Source organism: Puntigrus tetrazona, chromosome 21 (assembly GCF_018831695.1).
Source record: "Puntigrus tetrazona isolate hp1 chromosome 21, ASM1883169v1, whole genome shotgun sequence".
NCBI classification, from domain to species: domain Eukaryota; kingdom Metazoa; phylum Chordata; class Actinopteri; order Cypriniformes; family Cyprinidae; genus Puntigrus; species Puntigrus tetrazona.
Window position 1 is genome coordinate 9,279,507 of NC_056719.1, and position 14,241 is coordinate 9,293,747.

Sequence of the window (14,241 nt, forward strand, 5' to 3'; positions counted from 1 at the left end):
CTTTTATTACCAGGTCGAAAGAGCATGTAAATTATGTAAGAGAAGCTCTGGTGGAAGACTGTGACTAGACCTGACACACAGCTCACGTCCCCCACTCTGTAAGTTACAGAAACAAAGAAGCAGCTATTATTAAGTTACCAAGATTCTAGACACAATACTACCAGATATTTAGTCTGTTTTTGCTCTATTAATAAACAGTTCTGAACAAGGTCACTGCAGGACAACACAACACAGTGGTGTTTCATTCTTGAACTAGCATTTATGGATAAATCAACACAGTCTCACGACTAATTTGTATGTATTACATGATGTGGAGAATTCATACCTCACTTGTATGATTTTGTATGATCTGTCTAAACCCCAGTTAAGTTTAGGTTTAGGGGCGGGGTTAAGTGTAGGTCATTCATACAAATTTTTACTAATTGGCAACTCTAAAATATTTACGTTTTAGCAAAAATCATACGATTTTGCATGAGTGAGGTCGTACGAAATCGTACGAATTAGCCATGTGATTGGATTAACTGGATGAATGAATCAAATAATTCAAAAATACTTTTGTTGCCACCTACTGGCTTAACAATGTAACCTACAGAAAGAGTCACTTAAAAATCACTACTAATGTCCTGTGACTGTTTGAAATATGAAAATTGTAAACATGCATATATATATATATATATATATATATATGTGTGTGTGTGTGTGTGTGTGTGTGTGTGTGTGTGTGTGTAAAGACATTCATACACATGCTTCTGAGAGCCACTTTATACTGTATAAAATGCTTAATAGAAGCGATATTGGTTCGGTCCATTTGTGTCTTTTCCCAGAAAAACCCTTTACTTCAGATCAAGTGATGAAGAGAGGTGGATGTACTCACAAATCATTTGTTTAGATTGTACATTTGCACTGGCACCAGAGATCCTGATTGCATAACAGTGTTGTGTTATGACATTTTCAAAGATGTGTACTATAAAATTAACATGGTACGCCCCAAGCAGGTCGCAAAATGAAAAACATTTTCAAAGAAAGATGGAAATAAGCATTCATGCGTCACTGATGTAGGGTGTTTTGGTTAGTCATTATAAAAAAGGTCACATTTTACAATACGGCACGGGGGACATTTTCTCAACCTAGAAAGAATAAATTCTTTATTTAAATCACTGTAACATTTTAGTTTTTTAATAATAAATAATTCATCTTTTTAAAATAAATGTTTTATCTATTCAAGTTTGTTTCCTGACATTAAATCAACATGGAAAATGACAGCACTACTTATAAGACCTTTGCACCAGAGCACAAAAGCACAAGGGATGCAGATATTTTATCGCAGTATGTTACAAAGACAGCAAGAAAAGAGCTTGATATATGTCCTAGGCATGTTGAGTGAGGCATTTCAAAGGAAAGGCTAATCCATCAATGGCATGCAAAACACTTCTCGTTTCAGTCTTCGTGTCATGGTTAAGTGCACTGAAGCACGGAACCAAACCCTACATTCTTCACACTCACAACATATTTTCTTCGGGTACCCAAATGCATCTGCTTTAATTCAGAGCAGCTGAAAATATCTCATGTAAAATGTATAAAGCATGAAGTCTTTCAGGAAGTCGCTAATAAACAGGAAGGCAGCACAGGCCCTGTGTTCCTCCTCCTCACTAGATTTAGCACTAGAAGCACGCAGCCCTGCTGCACAATTTATCAAAGCAAATTTATGAATCAATTGTCATCTCTCCTACTGACAAGCAACTGAGCTCTCCCTCAAATGGCTTGACAAATGGGACGCAAAGCTAAAAGAACACCGCGCTGGGGCTGCTTTCCAGAGTTATTATCTCCTTCATGGATGATTATGACCAAATGCAGCCTTCATTTGGAGATTTTGACTCAATAGAGGTCAGAAAGACTTGTTTGATGCAGCATCCCACAAACACCTCTGCAAATGCCTCATGGAATTCCTTTCATAAAGCTTATATATGACGCATATGTTTGCAAACTGTCCTTGTGGAGAGTCCTTTACCCATCAATAAGGATTTGTTTTGCCACAGTGCTCCTACTAAAACTCACCAAAGCTCACATATTTAGCACATCCAATACGTCAAAGGCCTCTCACGCGCTGCAGATGGATCATTCTCAAAATAAGGTGACATTGGATTCAACGGACTCATTCAATACATTTATTTGAAATAGTCAAGAAACCATATACTGTAATCTAATGGTTTACTGAATAATAAGGAACAATATTGTTTTGCATTTATATTTTTTAATTGCTTGAATTTGTTAAGTGCCCTTGTGTCCTCCATCTGTGATACAACATCTGTGACATTTACAGTTATTTATTTTAATTTATTTATTTTTTATCTAGTTTATTTTGTTTTCTGGGATCATGCAATATAGTGCACAGTCTACCAAGTGTCCAAAAAGAAAATCAAACTGACTATTTTACTTTAAATACTAAAATAACATCAATTATTTAAAGGTAAATATGTCACCTGTATGTGATATATTTTTTGCTGTTACCGAAGGATTAGTTCACTTCTAGAATTAAAAAATGTATGTACCTTGTCAACTTGTTATATAAGATGTTTGCTCAGTCAAAAAAGAAATTATGTTTTTTGAGGAAAATGACGGCCAATGTGCAAACTGCCGTTTCAACTCAGCTTCATAGGGCTCTACACAATCCTAGCTGACGAATAAGGATCTTATTTTACAAAACAAACAAACAAAAAAAATCTATTTTTAAACCACAAATGATTGACCTCATATGGTAGTCACGTATGATGTAGGCACAAGTATCACTGAAATCAATCTGATTTTCTTTATTGAGTTCTTTGAAGCTGCTGAAATTGCAATCCGGACCTTCTGTATGGAGAAAAATCCTGGAATTTTATTAATTCTTAATTTTTTTTGACTGCAGAAAAAAAGACATGAACATCTTGGATGACATGGGGATGAGTAAGGTCAAAGTTCAGAGCCCTGTGTTCGAATACGGCTACGCTGAAAAACTGTATTTGAGCTGAGTATATGTTTGAATTCATAGTGTTAATAAAACAGTAGGTGAAAACTATCTGATTGTCCTACTACTACAAATCTGAAGTGTGAATTCACTAGACATTTTACTATCCTATAAGGCCATGAGAAGATTTGTGAAGGGCAGTGATAGTGACAACATAGTAGATGTACATCCAGTTTGGCAGTTAAGATGTGGCAGGATTTGCTATCAAAGTTTCAGGATTGACTCGTATATTCTTTAAAGAGAGAACAATAATCCTTTCTGCATTTAAACACGGCTGCCACTCCTAGAACTCTGAGGTGTGTATGTGTCCGTAGTTCAGTGGGCAAAACAAGAAAGAAAATTTGCTGAATAACTCAGCTCTTTTCACAACAATTGCACCTTTAATTATTACACCGCACATTGCCATTTGACAGATTTTTCCTCCTTTTTTTAATCACGGCACATCTGTCTAGGGGATACACACCACTAAAAAGAATGATTTCCCTGAGGTGTGCTGCCGCCCCTGGCATCTGTTCCATAGCCAAAGTGCACCTCCACCAGTCAAACACGAGATGGATGGTGCACTGACGGAGCTCTGGAGCTGCTGTGCTGAGCCCAGCCAAAATGGGTCCATGAAAAATACTGTACCACAGGGCAGTGTTTCCCAACAACTTTTTGACTTAGATATACCCACAGCCCCTCAGTGAGACTAAATGTGTTTCTTTTATTCAAGTGCATATTATTTGGCATTATCATTAATAATATTAGCTTTATTATTATTAATATTATTATTTTAAGCAAGTATATATATATATATATATATATATATATATACATATACATATATATATATATATATATATATATATATATATATATATATATATATATATATATATATATACATATATATACATATATATACATATATATATACATATATATATATGTATATATAATTATTAACTGTTTGTATAATCTTAATTTATCATAAGGGCTTGTGAGATCGAATTCAAAAGTAATCAACTGAACAACTCCCCTAGAGAAATGAATATAAAATTTGCCATCAAAATGGCTCTGTGTGAATATTCTAATAAGAGAGTTAAACTGTTCTTTTGTGCTGTACTGCTCCCGATTCCCTTCCATAGAGATGGCCTTTGCCACAGGGTGCTTTCTAAAGTTGCTTAATGAAGGAGGCTTACAGTAGGCTGTGATTGACAAAGGCCAATTTAATCTGCCTATTAGTCAAACTCATGGTGGGAGCAGCTAATTATAGTGGGAGTTCTCCGTTTTACATTGCAAGAGATCTTTTGTAGCTTTAAATGATGCAAATTGAATTGTCTGAAACTTCTCTCTAAGCTTTTGTCCTGTTATACAACAGCTAGTTCCAGTTTCAAAAGTGCTGATATAACAGTCTGATATGCCAGCACTGGGAAGTTTTTCACTTCTTATCACTCTGCTTGTTAGTGTTGATTTCAAGACAGATTGTCAATCTGGGCAATACTTGGGGGGATTTTCTGAGTCATGGAATCATTAATTCACTCGATTTATTCAAACCCACTGATTTATTCAAGTGTTTTTATAAGTTAGTCATTGAATTATTCATTTAACCAATTTGATCACACTAATTCATTCAGGAACAAAAAAGTCACTGTTTTTATGAGCCATTAACTCGTTTATTCAACCTATTCATTCAAACCCACTGATTCGTTCATTCCAGTGTCAACATCCAATACTAGGTACTTCTTTAGAATAAATATTTACTAGTAATTGTTTAAAAAAGTATGTTGAATATCGCAGAATGTGTAGAATGACTGTAATCTAGACATGCTATAATACATTTACGTTAGTGTGACAGTTTCACTGCTGTTCACAAATCTGTAGCCTCGTGGAATAGCAAAGTGTCAGCTAGCGCTGGGTATCGAGTTCGAGACTTTTATACACCAACCGAATTGCATCGATACTATTGAGCATTGAAAAAGGTCTTGTTGTTCTGTGCCTAATGGGAGTCAGTGAGCGAACAAGCTTGCAGCACTATGTGTGTTCAATTGTAAGCATCGTGGAGCAGATCGATCAGTGTGTTATATCTGCGAGAGTGGTTCGAACGCATAAGAAGCAGTCTGCTCTTGCAGTAAATTCAGAATTGTAATCATGAATGAGAAAACACAGGCAGACTGCTCGGAGGTGCTAATGCTCCCCAGTCAATATGTGGAAAATGTATAGAAATGATGATTCTGTCAAATATGTGTGTTTTAAAACGAACACGCAGTAGTGTAAATGTAGACTTAATGTCACACAACTCATGTGTAAACTTTAAACTATTTAAACTTTATTAAAACCATTCGCACTGATTTATTGTGTTGGACATCGGTGGCTTTGAATCTGTGTAAATGACAAGCTGATTTAATAAAATTGGTATCGAAGAAGGTATCGTTTAAGAACTGGTATTGATCTTAAGATATGTTATCGCAGTCGATATCAAAACTTTTTTAAAGATACCCAGCCCTATTGTAAATGCATGACTATTAGGTACTTTTCAGCTACTGTGAATAGTGTAAATTGAGTCATACTATTCTTTTTACACAGTGTTTTTGTATGTGATTCACTGAATGATTCATGTGATTTGTTTAAAAACACTGACTCATTCAGGTATGAAACAAGTGACAAAAAGTGATTAATGTGGGAACAAAACACCACTGCCGTGTGCTTCATAGAGACAATGGTTCACTCTGCTCTTTAGTAAAAATTCCTGTTGATGGTACACAAGTTCACATAATTACATAACTGGCCATATTATGTTTGTAAAATAAGTTAATCGATATTAAACAATTTTAAAAGCATCAAATCATATTACAATCCAAGAAAACCCTGCTTTCGTTCTGAATATTAGCACAGCTGTAATTACCAGCGCCAAATCACAGGAAGTCCAGCAGAATCTCACTGTTTGTGTATTGTAATCATGTACCAGTGTAAACAAACAGAACCACATTGGTAAGTACAACAGCAAATGGCCACTGAAGCATCTGCCATCCTGTCCGCATTCTCTTTTTGATGTCTATGCCAGCTGGCAGAGGGCACCAGGGGCACGAGTTCACCCACCCGCCCGTGCTGATGCCACGACCGGCGGGTCACAGTCTGGGGTGGCATCTACACTCCATTTCAAGCCCTCTCTCCAGGGGTCCTAGGTGTTCGGTTAACATGGCCACCAAGACCATAAAGCTCCATTAATCCATCACTCTATGCCCCTGACAGGTGGGCAGGTGAACCCTGGGGCACCCTCAACACACGATGCCAACAAAATGGAGGAGGCCAGAACCTTGGTTCAAATCGATACTCACCCACCCGGAATACAAAATGAGTCTGCTATTCATTACAAGCAGTAACAACCCCTGGATCTGTCTCATTCATCAGCCTGGGCTGGTTCTGCTCAGTTATCATCTAACCTCAGAGTCCGTGGGTGAATAAACGATGCTACAAACCCAAGCAACATCATCAGAGAGAGAAAGAAGGATGAGTAGCAGGAGAGAATTGGGAAGTGGGAAAACCCTGAAGTCAGCTGCCTAAGGGCTATCTGGCTCTGCTACGCCCACCGTAGTCAGTCATTCCATACATCTGTCATGCTCACGACCAATTGGATTATCTGTCCTTGGTTGTAATTTACAAGCTCAAGTAAATCCTGCTACATGAAGGACAAATTTTGAGGCGTAAGCTGAGTTGTCTTGAGAGCAGCGTGAAACCTCAGATGCTATTTGCCACGCCTCTCCTTCATAACTCGCCGTTTATGTCTACCATAAAGTTTACAGACTCGTTTTTATATACAACCGAATATTATTTATAACACAAGCCAAATCACAGAGCACTGTAATCAAGGTTGATGCCATCGCCTTGGACCGGCACACTGAGGACATCGTTTTTTGGGTACAGTGTTTCCCAGTGTTTGTTTGTTTTTTTCCCTCTGACAGACTCATTAGTAAGGCTCAAATATGCTAATAGCCTTCATCAGCATAAGCAACAAACTATTAATATTAATGATGAAGAGGTAAGTGGAAAAGACATTATTAATGTTTCATTCTGCATTCTAAAATCTGGCTAAAATCAGGAGATTCGTTATGATCAATGCAAACATATTTAGCAATTAATTTTGTAAACAGTGTATTAATTGTTTTGGCATTTGCAAATGCATAATGTTTTTTTATGAGAAAAATCACATCATAAGACCCCAATATATCATCAGAAACCAAGAGTATTCATTTTGTGGTGCCTAATATACTTTTTTCACTCTTAAAGTGACTGTAACCATTGACTTACATTTTTTTGAATCAACAAGCATCACCGTTTTAGCTAAAAACCTACTTTACTGTTTAACTGAAGAAAAAAGTCAAGAGTAAGAAGAGTAAATTATCTGCCAATTTGGTCCAACATTTTATTGTGGCCCTAATTCCTGTATACTTATATTCCCTCTGCTGGCTTGGTGACAGTAACTAAATGAGTATGTAGTATGTAACCACAGTGTAAGTACACATTGATAAATAGTATCTACAGCTGTAATATTTCTGTAACTACATTTTGTAACAAACACATTTTGTAACAACATAAGAGTAATTGGAACAATTTGATCCAGGGGGTGGAGGTGGATTGGTTTAGGGACATGTAGGGACAAGTGGGAGTAGTTACTGCACCACTGTTATAACAGTAACTCTTAAGGAACTTAATAAAAAGTTCTGGACACTAACTACAATTAAGATTTAAAACATAACTTACTGGCCACAGGAATTGTTTACTTAATATAAAGCATAACACTTTCTATACCAGAAAATACCGTTACTGTCTTATTACACAGTTGTACTTGCACATACCATTTAGTTGGTTGTTACATATGTGTAGTCACACAAACATTGGAGCCGTAGATTCTATCTACGACTTACACTGTGTTAACATACTACGCACACAACTAGTAAGTATGCAGGTATACAGGTCTTAGGGATACTTAAGGCCCAAATATACTCGAAATCGAAGAATGAACTGAAAATATGTGATTTCAAACAAAATCAGGGCAAATAGTTAGTTTTTAGTTAGTTTTGGCAGTTCGAATCGGCTCACCAAAGAGAACTTTTTGGGGAGTTCCTTTTAGCTACCATTGGTCCGAGGCGGTTACGCAATCGGTGGGAGTGTTTTAAAACCTCACCTTCTTTGACAATGAATTTTTTCTTGTCAGTTGGTTTCTCATTCAGCAGAGGTCAGGCAAGGGAGCAACATCTCCAAGTCACTATATATATAGCTGAGCTTATATATCTGCACCTGAATAATCGTTCAAAAAATTCAGCCAATGCAATTAATTGCGTCAACGACCCCGAAGTTATCCAAAAAGCATCGTAGAGAAACATCAGATGTGAGTTTTCCAAAGCCACGAAAATATTTAAATGAAAGGTAGCAAGCAAATAAATATTACATTGTACTGCTGCTGTCGTTGTTGTTCTTTTTTCAAAGCACATTTAAAGAGTATTCAAGAAATAAGCCTTTGTTTTCAATCAAAATTTACGTGGGAGCGTTGCATCATTTTTACATGAATCTAAACCCCGCCTCCAGCAGTGCGGGGGTGTCACAATGTTTAGATACGGTATACTGTCGCTCAGCCTTTTTGAACTTCTTTCTCCCCTCCAACGGAGAACGAAAAACAACTTTGTTCGGAGTATATCATGGCCTTTAATATACAGTACAGTGGGATTTTTCACATTTTAAATATATTCTCTAATATATTTCAAATCACTAAATATCGCATACCACAAATTTGACCGATGCAAATTTATAATGTTATAAAATATTTTTTTAGTCTTCATTTTAAAATCTAATAATTATATCATTTATTCATATTTATAATCAAGATTTATATATTTTTTCCTCAAAAAGGAACTGCGTTCAGAGCTACATGTGCAGCGATACAAAATCCCCATGAGATACATGTCCCCCATGTCGGGAATCACCATCCTGATAGATACCAACACAGAGAAAAAGCCATCAGAAGGGTTGTAAAAAATCCTCCACAGATCCATCCTTCAGCCTACAGAATGGGAGGCTCTTGTGCTTTGTGCCTGTGACAAGAGGAAGAAGTTTCTGAAAACAAGCCCCAGTCTGTGTCTGGCAGAGCAGCTGCTCTCAGACTGTTTATGGCTGTGCTGCCATGGAAGCTCACAGTGTGAAAGTCGACAGTTCACGCTGAATTAATTATTCATTCGGAGGAACCTTATTAAAATGCATCTTTTTTTTTTTACTCCCTTGAAATATAATTGCAAGTAATAAGCCAAGAGGTCAACGAGGCATTTACAAGCTTGATCTACCGTCATACTATCTCAGCCCTATGTTGTTTTAATAGGCTAAATTAATATGAAGGGGGTATGGTGTTTTCTTCATAAACTGTTCAGCGATTAATGATTCCATCATTTTTTGGATAATTTTCTCCTATCTGCCTGGGAGGGGGAGGAGGTGTATTCGGATCTTATCAAGGGGAATTGAATGTAAAGACGTAGCTACTATTCATCATTTGATCCATGAATATAGCTTCATATGTCTGGATCCCCTGAAGCGTTCTCCGAAATGATTCAACTTAAGATTTTTATCCGAGTCAATTTGCATCAGTTTCCCTGTCAGCAGTTCCCCAACTGACTGAATGAAAATGGCAAGGGCTACGTCAGTAGCATTGCTCACACAAAAGCCTCCAGGTATAATACATACTACAGTTTTGTCACAGCAGAATGAAGGTGTGTTTATGCCATACTGGAATTACTATAATTACGAGATTCTGGTTTGTAAAAAGCATTCGCATGAGCATATGTGCCATCTAGTTTAAAGTAGCTACCACATAGTTGAATGTCCATCTAAAAATAAGCTATAACTTTATTATTAAGCCTCTTGCATAATGATTATTATTTGTAGTACAGTGTTTTTGTCCACTGATAATTCAAATCACACGGTTTCATTTTTTGCGCTAATAGTGTTGCCATAAAAATACATAATTCTAAGTCAGAGGATGTGAACAGCCCAGAGTAGAACGTCCAGAGCTGTCATCTAGTAATTATGGTTATTATGACATAGTGTGAACACAGCATGTCTCCACTCTACTTTAAAATTTTAGGATGTCAATGGTAAGTTTCAGCTCTGTAACATGACTGCAGTAAATGGACATCTGGCTTTAAAAGAAGAGATCCTTTTCTCACATAAGCAATTCAAAAAGCATTGTTCACATTTTTATTGAACTATATATATATATATGCACACACATATATATATATATATATATATATATATATATATATATATATATATATATATATATATATATATATCAGTGTTCAAAACTCAGTGTACAGTATTCAGGTCAGGTGATAAGGCTGTTTTCACTTGGTGCTAGCTGAGAGGAGTTTCCTCAGAGCTGACTAAGGTGGTCGAGGATGGATCATTTCTCACTTGATGGACCTGTGATATCTTCAGTGATAACTTCTCGCAAATGCAGCGTGTTAAAATGGTGAGGGAAAAGCGGTGTACTGTATGTAATTACAAACATACAGTCTCAACAGCAACCTGTGTCAATGTTTGTCAATCTACATTGTCATTTGACAAGATTACAATTTTTTTTTTTTATTCTAAAACATGAAATGTGTAGTTCTCTGCTTTTCTAAAAGACAACTGATCGAGTTATTGTCTTCTGTTAGAAAAAAAAAGAATTTTGTCAATTAGCTGTATTTGTTTAGGTTATTATTACCAAATCAAAGCAACAAAGCAAAGTGATACCTGGGAGGCACGATTAAAAAAAACAGAGTTAGCATTTTTGCAAATAAACTCAAAATAAACGTTTTTGTTTACATAATATATGTGTGTACTGTGTATATTTATTATGTATATATAAATGTACACATTTAAGAAAAAATATGTTACGTTTACATTACATGTTTATATTTGATATAAATTACATGAATATACATATAAATATATCAAAATATATACTGCCTCTGTACTGTTTATATGATAAAAATGCATAATTATTACAAATATATTATTATCATTGCTGTATTGCATCAATAATAAACGATATCTGTTTCATCACGCTACTTTCATTTACATTTCCTTGATTTTTTAAATAACTACTTTTTTCAAACAACAGCAACAACAAAAATGTTTTGCATTTACACTGTGTCAGATTGACATTCATACTTCTATCAAATATATTTCATTTTGTAACATAAAAAAAAAATCATGAATCTTTTATATTGATAGAGATACAGCCAAACTAATCCGAAAAATGGAACAAAAAGAGCCATCTGTGTGTTAATATAGAGCCTGTAGAGGATTGTGGGACAATGAATAAAAAAACGAGGAGGCCTATTAGGGCTTCAAACTGAGCTGTGATACTCACAATGTGTAACTGCAGGTAGTCTCCAAGGCCCTGGCTGCTCTCCACCTGTACCAGGATGGCATCACTCTGCTGGGTGCTGAAGCCCACGGCCAAACGGTCTGCCCTGGTGCTTGGCCGATCATTGGGGGCCCAGGTGTACGTGATGAGTGCTCCTCCTCTCCCAAAAATATATGTGGTCCCAGCTGCCGAATAAAGGAAGACACGTAACATGAGCTAAGGATTCAAAAATGTTTCATGAGACAAACGAAAAATAAGAATGAAAGCGAGATGTGGAGCAGCACAGCAGGAGGGATGCAACGATGTGAACGTGTGAGGCAAGATGGATGCTAAAGAACCATCTCACATCGCATATTTGCCCTGTGCTCTGCCTCATACGAGATAAAAGCGTCTCTGTCTTTAATAAGTTGCCATCTGTTCTGATGTGCTTTGAATGCTCATTTGCAATGTGTTTCCTTAGTGACAAACGTCATATTCAGAACGGCAATTTCAGAAACAAGCATGCTGCACCGGTTTGGAGCTGAAATGGCTTATCGGCCTTGAAAAGCACGGCCCTTTTCGATGCGAACTTCACCAACTTCTTGCCCTCTTGTTGCTCTTGTTCTCCGCCGCGTACATGGGCGCTAATATTTCACTGCGATTGGACATGGCATCGAATCACGGCGGCTGTATAGAAATGAGGATCTGAAATGGAGCCAGTGCCGTGCTGCGTCAGCTTGGTAAGAAACCACCGCAGGGCGGGACGGATGCCCGACATGCTTTAAACTGCCAAGCTATCCGCGCTGAAACAGCCCTAGAGAATGAACCTGGGCAACTGTGTTGACCGATTTGCCAGGGTAAAATGAGAGGTTGTAATGCGAGCTGCCTCACTGTTGAAGCACAATAGCACAGTAATGGACAAAGGTGAACAAAGCCCAGCTACGCTTAATGAACAATGTAGAAAAACACACCAAAAAGAGTCCAGAAACAAGACATAAAGAACTATTTAATAGGTTGTTTTTACGAGGTAATTTAGCAGTTTTTTTGCTGTGCTGTTTGGAAGTATTTTCACATTCTGATAGCAATGAAAGCTAAGCGGTCTAAATATTAGGGTTGTGACGGTATTATTAATGCTGTGGTATTGCATCTCGATGTCATAGATATGAAACAGCAGGTCTTTAAAAAGTGTCGTTTTTAAAAATATATTTAAACTTTTTATTGTAATGTAAAATATCTTTAAAGTTGTATTTTTGTGCCATTATGGTTCGGTACAGTATCTGTGTAGAAAACTAAAACAGAAAGCACAATATGGCTAATTAGTATTTCATAGAATATAACGATATGCATAGTTTTCTTTCAATCAATCAATCAATCAATCAATCAATCAATCAATCAATCAAACAATCACTTTTATTTATATAGCGCTTTTTAAAAATACACATTGTATCCAAGCACTGAACAGTATCAAATAAGAGAAAGCCCAAAACAAAATAAAAAGCGCTACTGCCATTTCCGTCTTTAAAGCGGTGTATAGATTGCTAGATGTGCACATGTGCATGGTTAAGTGTTTTGGAGTGTTTTGGCTTAGGAGAGTGATTTGCAGGGAGGGTGGGCTCTTATGCTTTCATACCTATTGCTAGCTTTTCCGAAACTGTCTACCTTATCTTTAAATGTCTCAGGAAAACTTCAAAAAAACCCTATAATTTAATATTATATATCCATAAACACTGATGACTTACGCACTGGCTCACAGGGACTGGATGCTGCATTGCGGTGGTCTGCCATTAAATTTTCCTTGTGCGTATCCACTTTTAAGGTGTGTTGCTTTCTTTCTGGATTTCATCACAGATACTATTTTAACGTAATTATTTATCTTTAATATGCATTTTGTGTATGAAACTATTTTGTTATCCTTATTTTTCCCCCTGATGAACTTACGTTTGCTTATGTTTATGTGAACTTATGTTTACATCAAAACAGCACAACATAAAGTAAAATATAAAATTAAGTTATTTTATATTCCATCTCATATTGTAACAAATTGAGTAAAACATTAAATATATATTTTGATTATGCAACATATAATGGATATAACTATATTATAAGTAAATGTTTGGCCAAATCTAATTTGCTATCAGTAGTAAATTCATTACCTATAACAAATAGCAATTTTTAAAGCATGAATGTAATAATATATTTAAATGAACATTAAGATTGCTCAGTTTAATAACTGTAACTGCATTACTCACATTGACCAATGAAACGCTATTGTAAAATGTAAGCAAAACTTTAACGAAATTTCCAAAACTACGAGAAAAGTTTTCGGAAAAAAACTGCTTATTTTTCTCGCCTGTGCTACATATTTTGTTATCTAATGAAATAACATCAACACAATCTGTTCTCGAGTTGCAAAGCACCTCTAACATTATTTAAAAGCTCTTCGAACATCTGTCAGGTGCTTTTCATTTGTCACGCTCAGCACCCGACATCTGCTGTAAGGCCAGATATTTGTTCATCACTGGTACATTGAGACGAAGGTTTTCTTGAACTGATTAATGGCTTGCTAAACGACTGACCTCCCACTTTTCCCTCAAATCTCACCTAAATACCTGGATGCCAAAGTGGAGCCACCTGTCATTCCTGGCGCTTGTGGTCGTCTAAATGAGCAAACAGAGGAGGTGTGGGGAATGTAATTAAGTGTTCTGGCGAGTGGTCCCCTAGGCGGGATGTGGGTTACAGAGTGCTGAACACCTGCTCATGAAAGCTGCTAACTAACTTGTTGAGTTTGGGCCGCCTCGCATCACAACAACTGTTTGAGCCTCTGAAATATGAGGAACGTTTATAATGAAATGCTAAAACACATGGGATCAATCAG

General features: G+C 36.5%; 1 protein-coding gene across 19 annotated transcripts in view; it reads right to left on the bottom strand.

Moving 5' to 3' along the window:
- Positions 1–14,241, bottom strand: part of nrxn2a (neurexin 2a) — a 260,155-nt gene that overhangs the window by 35,294 nt on the left and 210,620 nt on the right. For all 19 annotated transcript variants that reach the window (XM_043221581.1, XM_043221580.1, XM_043221591.1 and 16 more), the window contains one exon: positions 11,391–11,572. In XM_043221581.1, coding sequence (XP_043077516.1) covers positions 11,391–11,572 — 182 coding nt within the window. The remainder of the gene's footprint in view (positions 1–11,390; positions 11,573–14,241) is intronic.